Source organism: Peromyscus eremicus, chromosome 15 (assembly GCF_949786415.1).
Source record: "Peromyscus eremicus chromosome 15, PerEre_H2_v1, whole genome shotgun sequence".
Lineage (NCBI taxonomy): Eukaryota > Metazoa > Chordata > Mammalia > Rodentia > Cricetidae > Peromyscus > Peromyscus eremicus.
In genome coordinates this window covers 52,591,201-52,611,634 of record NC_081431.1, presented here as the reverse complement: position 1 = coordinate 52,611,634, position 20,434 = coordinate 52,591,201, and the positions used below count along the sequence as shown (strand labels likewise).

The 20,434-nt window shown below is 36.2% G+C and overlaps 1 protein-coding gene across 5 annotated transcripts in view; it reads left to right on the top strand.

Moving 5' to 3' along the window:
• Kcnt2 (potassium sodium-activated channel subfamily T member 2) overlaps positions 1 to 20,434 on the top strand; it is a 258,356-nt gene that overhangs the window by 231,159 nt on the left and 6,763 nt on the right. For all 5 annotated transcript variants that reach the window (XM_059280315.1, XM_059280313.1, XM_059280314.1 and 2 more), the window contains 2 exons: positions 9,731 to 10,031; positions 17,479 to 17,563. In XM_059280315.1, the coding sequence (XP_059136298.1) occupies positions 9,731 to 10,031; positions 17,479 to 17,563 (386 nt within the window). The remainder of the gene's footprint in view (positions 1 to 9,730; positions 10,032 to 17,478; positions 17,564 to 20,434) is intronic.

Genomic DNA, 20,434 nt, shown 5'->3' with positions numbered 1-20,434 from the left:
TCCAGTTTGAGGAAACAGTATCAGCTGAGAAGTTGGCAAGGTGAGGTTGGATGTGGCTTGATTTATTTCTCTGATCTTTCATCGTTTACCCCAATATGTGGCTCCGGGTTTGTTTTTAATTAATAAGACCTTTTAAGATTTGTGTTACATCCAAGTGTTGAGTATTTTGGAAATCTGAACTGTGTCTTGGGCACTTTTAACTGTCTCTGGAGTTTGATGAGGAATGGTACAATAATGAATCTTGTATTGTTTCTTTAATACAGGAAGACTTGTATGTGACCATAAGTTTTATTTTCAATGTCAAGGAAGCAAGAAAATAGCAGTTTTATTGTTTTACCACACGAAGAGTCAATTGTGGCTGGCCACAGACAGTAGCATACAAGTCTCTTAAATGTGTAAATGAGCCTTATTACCCAAGACATCTGGTGTTAAGATGATCCTCTGAATTTTGCCAAACTCATGGTGGTTTTTTTTTTTTTTTTATTGCAGTCTGTTACTGCAGTGTCCTGATGAGGACTGAAAAGCAACAATTATGCATGTTTCATCTCATTTAGTGATGACACTGCTATTCATATGGTTTATTCGTTTGCTCCCAAAAGGCTTTGATGGCAAGGGATCTAGAATGAGTGAGATTTTCCATCTTCTTCACATTTAGCAAGGCACTGAGGATGGAATCATCCTCCCTTGCAGGAAGCTGATGCCAAGAGCCCAAGTTTGGCTTTCTTCTATATTTGCTATATTTATTTTAAAATGAAGCCTTGTTAGACAACTCAAGAGTCTCCATTTAAAACTATAACTTGGGCCCTAAATTTATTTAAGTCCCTAAAGTTTTCCTATTGCTAAACCTCATGAGATGGTAAAGATAAATTGGATCTTATGCTGTACAGTCACAATCCTATCTAACTCCCATATTGTGTGTGTGTGTGTGTGTGTGTGTGTGTGTGTGTGTGTGTGTGTGTAGGTACACTCATCTCTTCAGACTCATGTATGTGTCAGAGTTTGAGTCATCTTGTCTACCTCAATTGCGTCTTTTCCTTATATTTTTGTGACAGAATCTCTCATTGAAACTTGAACTCAACGTATAAGCTAGAATGGCTTGCCAGTGAGCCCCTGGAATCCACTTGTCTTTGTTCACAAGCACTGGAGTTGCAGGCATATACTCCCTCCCTCGCTTGGCTTTTAACTTGGGTTGTATGATAAACCCATGTCCTCGTGCTTATACAACAAGCACTCTACCCCCTGAACCTCCCCTCAGCCCCTGCGCATTATTTGTTTTATAATTTATTTCAAGAATTTCCAACTGGATAAATTCTAAATCTCCATTTCTTTCTGTTGTGTTTTTTGCTTGCTCCTGTTAACTATTCATTGCTCTGTCTGCTTTGAAGCCTTTCTCTCATTCTTCCATAAACTCATTTTTTTTTCCTTCAAAGATTCCCAAATTAATTTTTTCAGAGCTATAGGCTTCCTTGAGAGCAAGGGTTATTTCCTTATCAGATTTGTGTAATGTTAGGCTTAAACTGGATTTAAATTAATGTGTTTCCTTTTCTTCTCGTGTGCTCACTTTTCTCTATGCCTTTCTATTTTTCCTTCTTTCTTTCTTACTCCCCTTCACTCACTCACTCACTCACTCACTCACTCACTCACTCACTCACTCATTCACTCACTCCTTCTTCCTACCCTTTCTCCTGTCCTTCTTCCTCAGCTCCTCATTTTTTGGTTGTTTGAGATAGTATTTTATTTATTACATATGGTAGGCTGGCCTCAAATTTATGCTATGGCCTAGGCTGGGTTGAAACTGAACATTCTGATTCAGAATCCTGAGTGTTGGGAGTGTAGCTGTGCACCAATCTACTGAACTCTGGCATTTATACTGTATAGATTTGATAGTGTCAGATGATGGAGGTTGTACCTATCATCAATAAACTTCATATTTGTAGAATTGTAACTGGAGCTTAAAGACATTTAAGAGACCACACAGAGGAAACACCTTACTTTTTGACATGGAGGTGAGGTCCAGAAGCTAAAATACCTTAGTTAGTCCAACAAGTTATTGATTTCTTAAAAGCTATTATTTGAAAGTAAAAATCTTTACTATCAGGATTTAGAACTTAATTTCACTAAAAAAATTTCAGTATTTTTGGAGGCTATCACAAAAATCTCAGTATCATTATCATTAATTATAGGAATCTCCATAATATGCTGAAGGTCATAAAATGTGGCTGTTTTTGTATGAAGCATTTTTAGATTAGAGAGTAGGGTATTCATTATTTTCTAATTACTCCAGTAATTCTGTAAATATGTTGAAACTACATGTAACATATAACACTAGTAGCTATTTTCTATAATGATTGAATGGCTGATTGCGTAAATATATGGAATTGAGTTTTGGAAAATATTTTGCCATAATATTTTTATTAAAAACAGATTGTTTTCATATTATATGTTCTCATTAAGGTTTTTCTTCCTCCAGCTCTTTCTAGATAACCCCCCACTTCCCCACCCACCCAAATCCACACCCTTTATTGCTCTCTTATTAGAAAACAAACAGGCATCTAAAAATAGATAGTAATAATAAAATAGGATAAGTAGGATAAAGTAAAAACAAATCAGAATAAGACAAAACAAACAGAATAAAAAGAGCCAAAGTAAAAGTACTGGAAACATATATAGATGTACAGACACACATGTAGCTTAAGTTTTCCTGCCTGGCCCACAGTCAGGGCAAATCTCTTTCACCTGCCAGTCCCACAGCCTCTCAGACCCGACCAAGTAAACACAGAGACTTATATTGGTTACAAACTGTATGGCCGTGGCAGGCTTCTTGCTAACTGTTCTTACAGTTCAAATTAATTCATTTCCATAAACCTATCCCTTGCCACATGGCTCGTGGCTTACCAGGATCTTCACATGCAGCTTGTCATGGTGGCGGCTGGCAGTGTCTCTCTGACTCAGCCTTCCACTTCCCAGCTTTATTCTCCTCCTTGCCCCGCCTATACTTCCTGCCTAGCCAATGGCCAATCAGTGTTTTATTGATTAATTAGCAACACATTTGCCATACATCCCACAGCACTTCCCCCTTTTTTTTTTCAAAACGGAAGGTTTTAACCTTAACAAAGTAAAATTACATATAATTTGGGAATTTGGGCGTAGCTTCTCTTACTACTTCCTGCTGAAAGGGGGCGCTCTATCTTATGGGGAAACAAAGAAAATTTTAGAATTATGGAGTAGTCCATGAGGCTGTATCGTCTGAGCCAGATGCCTTCAAACCATTCTGGATGTTGGATCATCTGGGCCATGGTGTCATTGGAGACCTTCAGGGGGTCTTGGCTGGTCAAACCTGATGTATCTTAATCTTGAACAAATCCATAGCCTCTGGCTTTCTGTGGGAACAAAAGCAGAGACTCTTTTCCAAAGTAACATATCCTTATATCCAAATTTTGAAGTCAAGGTATCTCTAAAATATACATTTTGCCATAACTCAACAGCTTTTACAATCAAATGTTTTTCTGCAGTTAAAAATCCCAAAGACAACACAATCCAGATTCTCTGTGTAATATCCATTTTTACGTGGCTTATTTTTTATACTACCTTTACTGTCTCTTTAAAGACTTTATTTTTTAAAACTATGTATTTGTTTCTATAACTCTATATATCACCTTTTTTGTCTTTCAAGCCTACGTATCTTTTACACACATTGTAAACTATTACATCTGAATCTGTCTTATTGTGAATCTCTTGCCTTAAACTGCAGCAGCTGTGGCTGCTGGCTCCTCCCACCTCAGCTTCCCAACATGGCTACGTTTACCGCCAGCTCTGGGAGCTATCGTGGGTCTATGCTTTTATCCAAGCAGCATGTAGCCCAAAAACCTCTTTTTTTTTTTGTACTAGCAAAGCTAATTCCACCATGCAGCTTAATGTGCCACTTGCAGAGGCCTTATTCCCACCAAACTGCAGGTCGAGTGCACACGCTAGGAACCCGCCAGTAGCTCAAACCGGCAGCTGCCGCTCATTTGAGAGAGACAATTAGGAACTGTTTTTAGCTCCATTTTAGAATCTTTTCTCAGGTTTTAGGTGGAAACTCTTGCCACCACGTTGGACGCCATTTGTAGCTTTTGTTTTCCTGCCTGGCCCACAGTCAGGGCAAATCTCTTTCACCTGCCAGTCCCACAGCCTCTCAGACCCGACCAAGTAAACACAGAGACTTATATTGGTTACAAACTGTATGGCCGTGGCAGGCTTCTTGCTAACTGTTCTTACAGTTTAAATTAATTCATTTCCATAAACCTATCCCTTGCCACATGGCTCGTGGCTTACCAGGATCTTCACATGCAGCTTGTCATGGTGGCGGCTGGCAGTGTCTCTCTGACTCAGCCTTCCACTTCCCAGCTTTATTCTCCTCCTTGCCCCGCCTATACTTCCTGCCTAGCCAATGGCCAATCAGTGTTTTATTGATTAATTAGCAACACATTTGCCATACATCCCACAGCACACACATGCTATTATATACAGTAATCATATTATATACACGAACCATAACACATATACAAGTAATCTGTAAAGTAAAAAACAAGAACAAGAACAAAAAGCCTTTGTAGCTGGAGTTTTCTCCAGTTCTGCCCAGGCCTGCAGCTGCTCAGATCCAAATAAACACATAGAGGCTTATATTAATTAAAACTGTGTAGCCTAATGGCTCAGGATTCTTGCTAGCTAGATCTTACATCTTAAATTAACCCATTTCTATAAATCTATACCTTGCCACATGGCTGATGACTTACCAGTATCTTTACATCTTGCTTCTCATGACTGCGGCTTGCAGCGTCTCCTCACTCAGCCTTCCTATTCCCCGAATTCTCCTCTCTGCTTGTCCCGCTTATACTTCCTGCCTGGCTACTGGCCAATCAGCATTTTATTTATTAACCAAGCAGATCCACAGCAAGCCTTGACAAAGCATTGTGAGACAAAGAACCTCCAGAAATGCTATTGTGTTTATTTTGTGTTGGCCATCTACTCCTGAGCATGGGTCATGTCCTTAAGAGTGGTTTGTATATCCAGTAAGACTGTTGAGGAAAACCAAGTTTTCTTGTGAGCTGGTATCAACTGGAGATAGCTTCAGAGTTAGGCATGTGGGTTTGTGTCCATGTCCCCTCTCAGGGCTGAGACCCCATTTATCCCAGACATGTGAAGATTCTGTGCATGGTGCAAAGTCTCTGTGAGTTCGTATATGCTTCATTTCTGCTGTGCTTATAAGGCCTTCTTTCCTTGGTGTCCTCCAGCCCCTCTGAATCTTAAAACCATTTTGTCCCTTCTCCAGAATTCCTTGAGTTCTGATTGGAAGGATTTGATGGAGACATCCCTTTTAGGACTGAGCATTCCAGGGTCTATCACTTACTACACACTGTCTAATTAAGGGTCTCTGTACTCGTTCCAATCTACTGAAGGAAGAAACTTCTCTAATGATGGATAAAATGTACACAGAGCTATTAGTAGATAAGTGTTTTTAGGACACATTTTATACCTACATTCCTTTAGCATACCCGTAGTAGTTGGTTTTCAAGTAGGTCCCTGACTTACCTAGTCTCAGATTCTTGGCTATCTGAGTGGTGTCAGAGATGGGTTCCATCTCATGGAGCCTTAAATTCAATCAGATAGTGCTTCATTACTCCCATAAGACTTTTGCCACTATTGCACCAACACATCTTGCAGCTAGATCACCACTGTGAACATGAGTGTTTGTAACTGGGTTGGTGTTTACCTTTCTCCTTTATGCATGCAGCATCCTGTTCAATACCATGAGTACTAGCCAGCAGGGCTAAAGACTAGATAGGCACAAGCTTGCCTTCTTCATAGTCAATGAGATGAATACATGTAGTGTTTACCAATAGTGCCTTACCATCAGTTTATGGAGAGCAACTAATAGCTTTGGCAGTAGCGTAGGTTGTTTGGGGTTTGTCATGAATACCCTTTGGCCAACAATACAATTAGATGTAACCCATTCAGGATCAAGGTTACTCATTTTGTGACAAGGCATGACTAGTTGTGACTCTGTCTCCCTAGTTATTTGGTGAGTCCAGTTAGAGCACTTCCGTATATGCATATATTTTAGGAAGCACCTACTGTATTCAGTTTGCATATGGCCCCTCAAATAGCCCCTAGTTTTAGCTGTCCCTTCTCATATTCTCTCCCTCATATCTCCCTTCTATCCTCTTCCCCATTTGATCCTCTCATTCCAGACTTTACCACCCCCTCCCATCCATGTGTAATGATCTATTCTATTTCCCCTTCCTATGGAGATCCAACACACACACACACACACACACACACACACACACACACACACAGTCTCTTACTTTACACCTAACTTCTGTGCTTATGTGGATTGCAGCCTACTTATTGAAGACTTAACAGCTAAAGTTCACATATCAGTTAATACATATACTGTCTTTATTACTATAGCTTTATAGTAAAATTTGAGGTCAGGGATGGGGATACCTCCAGCAGTTCTTTCACTATACATGAGAGTTTTAACTATCTGGGGTATGCCTGTGTTTCCATGATAAGTTGATTATGGGCTTTTTAAGGTCTGTGAAGAATTGTGGTGGAATTTTGATGAGAATTTACTTTATTCTGGTTATTGCTTTTAGTAAGATTGCGAATTTCACTATGTTTATCTGGTTATTGCTTTTAGTAAGATTGCGAATTTCACTATGTTTATCCTATGTATCCATGAGCATAGGAAATCTTTCCATCTCCTGGTATCTTCTTCAATGTCTTAAAAGTTTTATTATGCAAGTCTTTCACTTGCTTGATTAGAATCACCCCAAGAAGTTTTTGAGGCTTTTGTCAAAGCTCTTGTTCCCCTGATTTGGAGAAATATTTCAATAGGACTTTTTCAAATATTAGTGTTATTTATCCTTCTTGCTATTCCCTCTTCTACCCTGCCCTCCATTTCTACCCTAATTTAATCCTTCTTGTTCCATTATTCCCCTTTAAGCCTTTATACTACTGTGTTCTTCGCCTTCCCCTTCCAAATTCTTTTAAACAATGAAATAATCAAGATATTTTAGATATAAGTTATTTCTTCTTTTAAAGGCATGCTATTATTTTGTAAAGATTTACATTTAGCACTTTCCTCAATCATGGCAAGTTTTATGAATCTTAATAAATAACACACCTTTTTAAAATGATAAGAATTTAAATTGTGATGACTTATTATAAACACATATGGAATTGTCATTTCTTATTTCAACTTTATGTATGTATATACAAATGTGTATGTACTTTAAACCATTTCATGGAAATGTATTTGTGGATGGGTAGAGATATACCTAAATAAATAAGAGCACCTGATATTCATACCTGACTGCCTGAGTTTGCAGTCCAACTCCCATGGGAAAATTCTGTATGTGGCCCTCTATTGCCTATGATCCAGCATTGGATTATTTGCTGATAAAAATATATAAAAAAGAGTTCTTTAATTAATTATAAATACAAAGTAATTGAGAGAAGCATTATAGAAAATATACATATATTTTTATTTTAAGTATTTTTATAGTCTTCAAATCCACTACATTTAACCATGTAACAAAGTTGTTACTCTCTTTTTAATACCTATTTTCCATTTATACTGCTTTCTCGGTGTATATATACATATATATGTGCATATATATATAGAGAGAGAAGATTTTCTGAGTTAAACTCCATGCCTTGTCTCTTTGATTTAATCAGAAAAATAATTGATAGACAAAATAATGCAATGAAACACTTACTTTTTTCAGAAGGGAAAATTGAAATAGAGAGTTTAGATTTCATAACAAAGAAAGGAAGCTGCTAAGCAGTCTATGGGAATTTAAACCAAGTCCAGTGTGATCCTAGAATGCCTGGTTTTAACCATCTGCTATTCTAATCCTGGAACTAGCGGTGCAGGAAGAGCCCCTAAGGTGATGCCACCATTTCATTTCCTGTGCTACACTGTATCTCTTGCCTAGTCCAAAGCAGAATAGAGTGTCAAGTATCAAATGAAGAGACAGTAGGAAATTAATTCACAAACAGCTATCTTTTTACACATACACACAATAGGCATACAATTTAATAACAGGTGCATATCAGCAATGTTATTTACATTGTGGGTAAACTTTATTTCTTATGCATTATTATTGTTATTACTTTAGTTCAGAGTTAGAGATGATACTGTTTTCTATGAATGGTAATGTGTTAGATGAATTTTTCAAAGGTTGGTGAGGGGCAGAGGATGAGTATTAACATTATCATTTTATTTAGAATGTTTGGTCTTCATATTGAGCTAGAAAAATCCAGAAGCATCTCTCTAACTTGTTCATCCCATTATAAAAAGCTAACTATGCTTTTCATATATGATATACAAAGAAGAAAAAAGGTTTTGAAAATCCAAATTTGTACTAAGAAATCTCTAAATTTTGACTTGATTTTCTGAAAAAAAAAATCCCCAAATTATTCTCATTCCTTTTTCTTCTAGATAAAGTGGCACTTATGAATATGTTTGCTTGTTATATAGACTTACAAAAAAAACTAACTTGCAATTGTAAATGATTGTATATGTGAAATCATGATATCCCCTTCATACAGGAATTCAATATAATGATAAATTTGACCTTTTTAATATTGCTTCAATAATACATGCATACACTTTGATCCATACTTTAGATGCATGTATTTCACAGTACCTGAGCAATGGGACTAAGAAGAAGCATTCACAAAGACAAATACTGTTTTATGTCTCCTTGAATTAGCACCAAATCCTTCTTCCCCTGTCCCTTAAATATTTATCAGTGTATGACTCCAATACCTAAATTGTAAATGCTCCTAAATGAGCTCAGCACCTTGACTGTTTTCTATGGAAAGCTTTACACAGAAGGAATTCAAGCAATTGCTCATGTAGGACATATTACAAATATTGCTAAATAACTTTAGATAGTCCTTACTAATGATAAATATTTCCCAATAGTTTGTAAACTACTTCCACAGAGGAAATTTTAGTTGTAATATTAACTTGGTGAGAAAAAACTAAGCAAAGATTTATAAAGGTACCCATGATGTAAAATCTTTAATGCTTCTAGCTTAAGTTCTGAGAGATAAAATCTGGTTTCTACTTTCCTTTAGTGAACTTTTCACCAGGAGATATGAAGTTTAAATGAACTATTTTATGTTATGCTAACACAGTACTGTTTCATAGTAGAAATCTGAATAAGTCGATATTTTGGCTGAATTGAGGTGTATGATCATTGCCTAACATGTTGCTACAGTTGTGGGTAAGGGACACACTGAGCCTCATGATTTATATTCATATTTAGAGGATGTATTGAACCTGCTTCCTGACTTAAATTGGTAACTTAATTTCTATTACTTTGAAAGACAGCTGTGTATGCCTGTGAAAGCCGAAGTTCAAGCAAGCTTTCACACCTGGAGGGGAACTCCATGGCAGATTCTTGGGTCCATAAGTCCGGTAGCATTAAGGAAACTGTTTACTAGCGTGCGCATGTTTCCATACAGTAAAAGTCTGCTTGGATAGGGTTACATTTCATGTGAGTGATTAAGAAAGGGTGATCAGAATGGAATGCTTTGATTTTCTTTTTCCCGTGGAAACTCTCTCGTGTAGTTTTACATTTACACCAAGATCATGCAAACGAATTATTCCAGTTCTAGGCAATGATTTTTTTCCTCCTTGTCTAATTATCAATATCCATTTCCTTTAAAGTCTCAGATATCCATCAGTGTGGAAGAGTGGGAAGACACCAAAGATGCCAAAGAGCCGGGGCACCACCGTGGCATTCACCGCAACTCAACCTCCAGCGACCAATCAGACCACCCCTTGCTGCGGAGGAAGAGCATGCAGTGGGCCCGAAGGCTGAGCAGAAAAGGCCCAAAGCACTCTGGTAAAACTGCAGAAAAAATAACCCAGCAGCGGCTGAACCTCTACAGGAGGTCCGAAAGACAGGAGCTTGCTGAACTTGTGAAAAATAGGATGAAACACCTGGGCCTTTCTATGGTGGGCTACGGTATGCTCCTTAAAACTCCTATACACGCGTGCATGTCAGTTTTTTGCTATTACTAATTACACAGTCAGCTCTAATGGAAGAGAGAACTGAATTTTTGTCTGAAAATGCATGTACATGCACCTGGATGAAAATTTCATCTTTTGTGGAACATTTAAATAACAAACATGTTGCTAAAAAATGTTCAGCAATTATTTAGATCACTAGGCAATGTTTGAACCTATTACGGTGATATCTCACTTTTAATTTAAAGAGAAATCTTGAGGTAGATTTAGTTTCCAATTTGGAGCTATAAAAACTTAGCCATGAAACTTCTGGATTTGCTTACACATGGCTGAGATTTATAAAGGTCTATCTGGCTGCAATTTTTCTCTCTCAAACACACACACACTCACACACACACACACACAAACATGACACAAACATCACATCCATATAATTTCTGGGGCTTGAGATAAAATGAATTTGAGGTATTGCAAATTACTAACTATAATAGCCATTGAAGAACTATAATGAAATTAGAAATTGTGTTTAATTTCTTACCCAAAGACTTCAAAAGCTTTATTTATTTTCTATTTTATTTTTGAGATTCTAATATAATTATGACATTTCTCCTTCACCTTTCCTTCCTTCAAACTATCTCATATACCCTTCCCTGCTTTCCTTCAAAATCATGGCCTCTTCTTCCATTAATTATTACTGCATTCATACATGTACATGCATGTGTGTGTTTGTGTGTGTGTGTTCCTAAATATAACCTGTTCAGTTTGTATTATGTCACTTGCATGTATATTATCTGGGCTGACCACTGGGCTCTCTACAGCCAATTGGTGTGCTTTTCCCTGGGGAAGACCATCTCTCCAGATCCCTGCTTTTCTCTGTTGCTCTTTGCCTAGGGCTGAGGCTTTGAAAGCTTTATTTTTGAAATAGAAATACTGTTAATTGACATTGTGCAAGCTTTCTAAATAATTTTTAGTTGCTATGTTAATCAATGATTCCATATACAAAGAGCTTAAAGTAATGCACCGATCACCTTAGAAATACTATTATTGTTATCCAAGATTTATTTTAGAAAAGTGGTTGGCAGCATTGTAACAAAGCCAGTAAACATGCTATAGAGACTGAGGAAATTCCACACAGTTCCACCCTTAGATAGAGAACTACTGGAGGCCAGTGACTACTAAGAGAGGCAGAATCCCTTGCCTTTAGGATAATTTCTCACATAGGTTGTTCAATACAAAGTTTATCCCTGGATACATGCACATCTGAACAAAACTAAATGGACTCAGTATGATGTTTGTGTATATGTGTGTATATGTATATAATATGTATGTATACATATGCATACATATAACAATAATAATTTTTTAAAGATCATGCATATTAGAGAGGTAATAGAGGAATTTGAGAGACAAAGGGACAGGAATGATATAGATTCAACCATCATGCATGAAATTCTCAAAAAATATAAAACTAATTAAAATAGTCAATTGGCCAATGATAAATGGGATGTTTTCATTGTTTATGTATACTTACATGTATACATGTGTGCACACATACTTGCACACATTCATATATATATATATATATATATATATATATATATATATATATATAAAATCCCCATTTTTATCTTTATTATACAGTTTTATATTGAGATAATGTTCATAAGACATTTTAACCAGTGAATTAGAATTTAAAAGGAGTTTTTTTTTTAACATGAAAAGTAAAATATATTTACTGAGTGGTTTCATACTGAAACTGTGTGCATTTTCTCATAATTCTTTCAAAGTGATCATACTAGTATCTTGTTTAAATTTTATGGTTTTCCTCTCAGAGATGGATTACCCAGATCAAAGATTTGCATTTGAATTTTCTCCAGTCAGAGTTCCTTATGTAATTGACATTTGTAATTATATTTCTCTTAATTGTGGTGAATACTGATCTGCGTCCAGTAATTTTAATAAAAATGCATTTAATATGTTACATTGGGAAGTAAATGAAAAGCTCAGAATGTTCTTCCAGAAATTTACTAATGGCAACTTGCCAGTTTGATGACATCTGAGATGATTCGATTTCTAATAGATTAATTTTCTATTTTTACCTTTTAGGTAGTGCTAAATTACTTGTCTTTTAATGAGAAGATATGACAAATATTTTTTCATCTGAATTTCAACTGTCCCAGAATGTTATAATCCCATTCATGCATAAGAAGGACTGTATATCACAGTCTTGATTATTAGGAATATGAAACTGTATGAGCCAACTGTATGGGCATCACCCAAGAAAGCATCAGGGATTTAGAAGAAAATCTTTCTCAAAACTTTCTCATATTCTATCTTTATGTAAATTAGTTGATTTTATGATCATGATAATTCTTATAGAACAGAAGGTATTCTATCCTTCTATGGACACAGTTCTCTCAGGGGCACCAAGGACAGACTTCTAGACTTGCAGCATTGTATGTTTTTACACCAGGGGAGACCACATAGGTGGGGGCGGGTAGGAAAGAGGGAGAAAGGAGTGCCACCTGGCTAACTCAGGGTCAATTTCTCTGTGTCCTGAACCCAAAGTGAATGGTGTCCTCAGCGATAGGGTCTTATCACGTGATTATGATGGACAACCAAAGCAATGCCAGTAGCCTATATTGTCTGTATTGGGTGACTCTGGGACCTCTTTGACCAATCACACTTAGGGAATTAATACATGCCTGTCTGTGAGATTTTCATTTAATAACTCCTGTGTCTTCTGAAAGCAGCATTGTTCACTAATGTGGAGTTAAAAAAATAAAATTGGAAGGCTAAAGAGATGGCTCAGTGCCTAAGAGCATTGACTGCTCTTCCAGAGGCCCAAGTTCAATTCCCGGCACCCACATGGTAGCTCACAACTGTCTGTAACTCTAGTTCTAGGGATCCAGCCCTCTCACACAGACATACATTCAGGCAAAACAACAAAGCAAAGAGAAAATTAAAAGATCAATAAATCATTTTAATGCATTTTCCAGGTTGCAGTTGTGCATGTCTTTGATCCAAGCACTCCAGAGGCAAAGGCAGGCAGATCTTTGTGAGTTCCAGGACAGCCAAAGCTACACAGAGAAACCCTGTCTCAAAAAACCAAAAAAATAAAGTTTGTAATTGGCTTATGAAGCAGTGGTATTCCATTAAGCTTCCTCATATATCCTTAAACTTTATTGACTCACCATCTACACTTAATTCCCAGTTTCTTGATTGCTCGAAATTTTGAGGAATTAAAAAAAAAAGTATTGGTCACTTGTAATTTTCTGTAACATTTTGCATCTCATACATCTATAACACTACTCCTGACAGTTGCTGTGAAATTGTGTCTACTGGAAATGTCAGTTATAAATTCTCACAAACGTGTTTGCTTAAATGACACCAGTAGATACACTAATACAGATGAGGGAAAGCTCATGGGGCCTCAACCCTACACAAAGAACTATAAGCAACTAAGGAATGATAGAGGAGGAGAAATAGTCTTCCCCAGGGAAGAGCACTGCAATTGGTTATCCAAATGGTCAGGTCTGAAATTATATATATACAAGTTACATAAAATAGACTGAACATGTTGTATTTATGTATTTAAGGACACACACATGCCCATTTCAGAAAAACAAAGAAAATGAGTCAATGGATTTGAAAAAGAAGAAAGGGTATTTGGAAGGGTTTGGAGGGAGAAAGGAAAGGGGAAAAATGGTATAATTATATGATAGTCTCAACAATTAAAAAAAGAAATTTAAAAATACTTATTTATCATTTGCATGTTTTGAAAATTGTCTTTTCAACTCCTTACTCAATATGTTGGTAGTATTTTGCAGTTCTTTGTACGTTTTTGCTAATAGCTCCTTGTCTGAGGTACAGGACAAAGATTTTCTCTCATCTGTGAGCTGTGTGTTACCCCTGCCCTTAGTGCCCTTGGCTGTGTCAAGGATTTCATGCAGTCTGTTCACCGATTTCCTACCCCCAATGAAGCCCTGTTAGGAAGCTCTTTTGCACACTTCAATCCCGAAGTGGATCCCCTCCGCTTTGCTCCAGAAGTTCCAACATTTCATGTTTTAAATGGAAGTGTTTGGTCCCTTTTGAACTGAGCTTTATGTAGGAAGAAAGACATGAATCTAAATTCACTGTTCTGAGGGTGCATATCTCATTTTGTCAGCACCATTTGCTGAGTCGCCTGATTTTTCCACTGTGTGTGCAACAATTTCAAGAGCAGTAATTTTAACTATATGGTATTTTTTCAGTTACCTAAGGTCAGAGTTTAGCTGTCTGGACACAGTATATTCACAGAAGATTCTTAGTACATTTCTGATGCTAGGAAATAGAATCTTAATTCTCTGATTCATACAAACAGATATAAAGCAAATCCATTTTATTAGTAAGTATTGTATTCTGTTATTGGCACAACCATATATATGCATGTCTACCAGGGTTAATAATTATTTTAAGCTCTTAAAAATCCATCAAACCTGCTATATTCACCTTTATAGAATTGAGAAATAAACAAAATACAACCTCAGAGAATGACTAGTTGAGATTAAAACAGTAGTGTATGACCAATAAAACAAATGGTAAATATTGCTTTGAAGTGTGTCTACAATAGACTTAAAAACATGCTTATTAATTCTCAAATGCAAAATCACAAAGAGAAAGAGGTAACTGTAGGCCTTCAGACAACATGTGACAGACAAGCTGTGGTCCAACTGAGCTCTATTGCAAGGCAGACTTGAAAGAACAGTTTTGAACTCAACAACCACTTTTAACCTAAATCAAAAGGATGGCATTCCTCTTCCACGAGGACTAGACATTGAAGAGTAAAGAAAGAAACTGGAATTGCTGCTCCCAACTGTGACCTCATCCATGCCTTGATTTAAAACTTGTGAAATCACTGAGTATATTATCAACATGTTTGATATCCTTCTTAGAGCCAGTTACACAATAAATGCAATCAGTTTGATGTGTTAAAATAGGCTAACAGGGCAAACCAAAGTACTGACAAAATAATTGCATCTACCATTAGAAAAGCTCATAATTATCTAGAAAGCATTGGACAAACAAATGAGATCACCACTGCCCCTTGGCTTGTATATAAAAGCAATATGAGAGTTCTCTGTTAATCGTCAGAGTGCAGCTGTATATCTCCACTGAGCAAGTGGTGGTCTGGTAAGATTAGCTTCTTCATATCGCAGCTCAGCAACATTGTGGTTTATTTTAGAAACTGAGTTGCTCACACCCAAATGGTATGGAGATCTTTCTAGTGTACCTATTGCCTCTTAGAGTGTTTGTTAATTATGGTTTAGGGTCCAGAGCACACCATCAATTTGAGTTCCTTTGAAAAGAAGTTATTATAATTCACACAAAAAGAATTTTTTCAGAGAAGAGCATATGAATCAAACTTATTTTTCATAGAGATATATGATCTTGATAAACTCATGTCAGTATAATATGATTTATGTTTGATTTGTAACTATTTTTGGAGTATCATTTTTATAATAAATTGGGATTTCAAACTCCAGCCTGTTGATTTAGCCATACATCCCTCATTATGATTCCCAGACTTAGCAAATAAACATACTGGATTCCCAGCTGCATTTGACTTTCAAATAATTTTTCAGGGTTTCCCAGATTATTTCAGTGTTCCACATGCAATCTTTAGGCCATACTTGTGCTAAGCAGTTTGTTTGTTAGATGTTAGCTGTGGTTTACACATCCTTGGGCATTCTTTGTTTATTTCCTGGCAATCCTGACATTTTTAGTGGTAAACTTTTGATAGGCTCACCTATTCTGTAATTTGTCTGTCCTGTGAGATACTAACTTTGTTACAGGCATTAAAGTTGACTTGCAAATCAATTGAACTAAAGCAGAATATATTATGACATTAGGAGGGCATTTTTTTCCTACTGAAATGAATGTAATAAATAACATTATTTTGTGAGAATAGCATTTCAGTACAGCAAATTGTTTATTAGGTTCAGCTATGTTGGCCTGACATGAACTTTAATGAAATATTTAGATATTGAGGAACTTCCTCTGGTAAGAAGCAATTTTAACTTTTCTTTAAACTTAATAATACAGTATTGCCTTCAAGAACTATGCTTAATGCCGGGCGGTGGTGGCACATGCCTTTAATCCCAGCACTTGGGAGGCAGAGGCAGGCAGATCTCTGTGAGTTCAAGGCCAGTCCGGGCTACCAAGTGAGTTCCAGGAAAGGCACAAAACTACACAGAGAAACCCTGTCTCAAAAAAAAAAAAAAAAAAAAAAAAAAACTCTGCTTATTTACAAGCGCAGTGTCTGAAAAACACTAAAACTTCATGCCGTTTGTTGTGGTTTCAAATATAACAACAGACTTTATCCTTGGAAAGAAGAGTAGTCATTGAAGTACATGTCCACGTGCTTTGTCTTCGCAACTTAGAATGCTCTTAGAATGCAAAATATCAAGACCTACAAAGTTTTTCACATTTTAAAAATTGTGATTTTTAAATTGTGATTATTTTTATGCTGTTTTGTATCGGTGAGTTTCTGATTGCTATATGTGATACTCGAAGTTGGGTACTTTTAAAGGAATGAACTTTATTAAGTCATATTACTGGAGGTAAGGATCCTAATACAGGTTCAGTTACGGTGTTTTGTGGTGGCCCCTTGTCAGTATCACTTCAGATCAGGTGTGAAGATAAAATAGAAACTTACAGAGTGAGGTATAAAGCCAACTTATGTAGGGCAGAGATTGAAGACTTGCTCTTTTGAAACAACTTGATCTTTTAAGAACTAACTCAGGACATAGCCCAGTGCTCTGAGGACCTTAACTTCAATGTCCTCACGGTACCAGCACTTCCCAACATGGCCGATGAGAAGAAAAGTATTTGCCAGTGTAAGTCTCCTTGAAAAGTAAGGTTAAATTCTTTTACAAAGGATTATTTGTATTTTTAAAGAAGAAACAAATTGTGCCATGAAGACATGCATATGAAAACTGTGCATAGTTTAACATGATTCTCTAATACCTTCTAAATACATATGAATAGATTATTTTTCAGGAGTTTCCTGTATCAATGTTCTCTGTGATGACAACGTTTGCTTCTAATTATCTTTAATTATTACAAAGGGAAATGAATCAAGTAAATATCTCATAACCATTTCTTTAGTAGAAAAACTTTTTAATTGTAATGACTTTCAGGAGAGAACGTAACTATGGTTACACTGAACAGAATTAGATACTTTATTTTTATCATCTACTGAAACAAAAAGTAGGTACTTTGAAGATATTTCAGATGACAGAAATGTAGGAACCAAACTTCCATCCATTAAAAACAAAACAGAACCAAAAGCAACTACATCAAGTCAATGTTAAATCATTGACAACTACATGATTTAAACACGAGTACAGAGATTTCTGTAATTTTGTGTGAACCATAACAGACAACATTTGTTTATCTTGCAGATGAAATGAATGATCATCAAAGCACACTGTCCTACATCCTGATCAATCCATCTCCAGATACCAGGCTTGAGCTGAATGATGTTGTGTAAGTTGACTTCATATAGCAGATTAGGGATATATACATTACTAATCTACCTTCTATTTTATTTACCATTATAGTCTCTTATTTGTTTGTGTGATGAGCATGCTTGGGAAAAGCTATTTTTGGCAAGTATATGCATCCCTCTGGTTCTCCATGTAGTACTTTAAAATGTAGAATTGTTGAAAAGAAGGCTTGTTAAGTGAGGAAATAGCAGCAGACATTCTCTATTCTGTGGGCAAATACACACTTTCAAAGCAAGAGAAAATCTTACTCTATGGAGAGCAGGTCAAAGAAAAAGTGAAGTAACCAATGTATATGGATCTAAAGATCTTCAAATATCCATAAGCAAAATTAAAATACCGTGGAATATGTTAGGAAAGGGCTAGAAAGAAGAACCACATTCACTAAAATGGTTCTCACCCTTCCTAATGCTGCAACCCTTTAATACAGTTCCTCATGTTGTGGTGACCCCCCAACCATAAAATTTATTTTATTGCTACTTCATAACTGTAATTTTGCTACTGTTATGAATCATAATGTAAATATCTTATATGCGACCCCCCAAAGGGGTTACAATCCACAGGTTGAGAACTACTGCCCTAAAAGGATGGAGTGTATGTGTACAATAGTAATGACATTATCCTAAAAATGAGATACAGAAGTTAATGTGACAGTTTCCTTTACTTCTACGTGCTTATACTTAATTATAGTTGATTTAAAATTATAGTTGATCACAAGAAAATGGAAAGAATTCACAATGACTTATGCCATATAAGGAATTTAATCTTTGATTACATTAGGTGGTGCTTCATTAATTTCAAGAAGAAAGATATTACTTTGAAGTGGAATTAATACCAAAAATGGTGGGAGATATCACCTACCTTTTGAAATTTAAATAGGATTTGTTTTGTTGAATGTGGTGGAGGGCGCATTCCAGAACTGGAATAATGATAAAAGAAAATGTTCTGCATAGGGAAGACATGAAGTATTTTAGGAAACAGTGGGTCAATATAACAATGGAAATCAAATTAGATTTGACTCTGAGAAGGGACTTAGGTAACAAAGTAAAAGGTTCAAATATGACTTTATTATAGGTTGCCTATCCACACCTGAGAAAGAAAGTGTCAATAGTTTAGAAATGAAACTTTTACAGTTGATAGTGTGAGCATAGAAAAGAAATTCTTATGAAAATCTGCTCTTCAGGTCATGATTGGTCTTATTCTGGGTCTGCTTGGAGACTCAAAGATGGTGGTTACCATTCAGTTACCATCCACTGTGGCTGGGAAATAGAAGAGGCAGGAGCTTGAATAACTTGTCATTGCCTACGGATTGAGCAGCACAAAGCGAGGAATGCTTGTGTTCACCCCACTTTTTCCTTTTTATATGTTTAGGATTCTATCACAGGGAATAGATCTTCCAACCTCAGTAGACCTAGTCAACATAATCCCCAGTAGAAAAGCCCAGATACCATCTGTCAGTTGATTGTAGATCTATCTGGTTGACAATTGAAATTGACATTCACAGAATGTAATTGACTTGTTATGTCTTTGACATTTATCATTTGTGTTGAGACTATCCAAATTCTCTTCCTCTAAGTATTTTGAAGTATACAATGAATTGCTACTTTACTATGCCATAACATTTTAAAAGTTACTTCTATCCAACTGTATTCATTTACCATATTTTAAAAGCTCTTATATCCACTGTATTCATTTACCAATTAACCATTTTTCCTTGTACCCCATTCTCCACACTTCCTACTGATCTAATAGCTAACACTCTACTCTTTATATCTCAGAAATTAACATTTTTGTGTAAACATATAAATGAGAACACATGGGGCTTATCTTTCTATGTCTAAATCCTTTTACATTGTTCTCTAGTTTCATCCACATGGCTTCAAAGAATATAACATTATTAGATGGAAGCCTTTGTTATTAGTAATATTTCAACAAACATGAAAGTGTGGGTAGTTCTGATCAGATAAGAGAAATATTGTTGTATGATATTCGATCACACTGTGAACCCCGAGTTTGCATTTAAGTTAATTAAGTAAAATCAACCTTTGCTCAGGAGGCAGAGCTACCAATTACCTGACAGAAAGTAATCAAAGAGAGTCAGAGGGAGTCTGGAAGATGGATAGAGAGATGCACAGGAAGTAGTAGGAAGGGACTTTGAGAGTGGAGGTCTTTCTGTGATGCCTGCAAAGAGGGAGGCTCAGCTTGTTGCTCCTAAATGGCTCTGAGCTAGCAGGTTTCCTTCCCAGCCTTTGACTCCTGAGTCTTTTTGACAAATAGAATGAGAGAGATTTACTTAAAAACTATATTTGGTGTCAAGAACAGAAAGCAGAACAAACAGAACATAAAAGTTCCACATGCCATTACCAGAGAATCAGTGCCACTACCAGAGAAGTGGGCCGGTAACTGCAGAACCACAGTTACTGCCAGAAACAGCAGTAATTTTTACTGCTTTTACACTTGTTTTGTCTTCTAAAGTACAGTCTCTCTTGGGGAAGTTTCTATATGTTGAGAAGAATGTATATTCAGCAGTTGCTGGAGTAAATGTCCTGTAAATGTCAGTTAGCTCAATTTAATTCATGGTATAATGATAAGTCTTATTGAGTTATTTACTTAATTTTCTTTATATACCTAGTAGTAGATTGCTAGATCACATTGCTTTGCTTTCTAGTTCTATAAAATAATTTCTGTATTGTTTTAATTATGGCTAAACTATTTAAAATTGCATCAATAGTAAATGAATATTTCTCTTTTTCTACATCTCCAGCAATATTTGATCTCTGATCTTTTGTATAATAGCCATTCTAAAAGATGTGAGACAATAATCACTTGGTTTTGATTTGTATTCATCTAATGA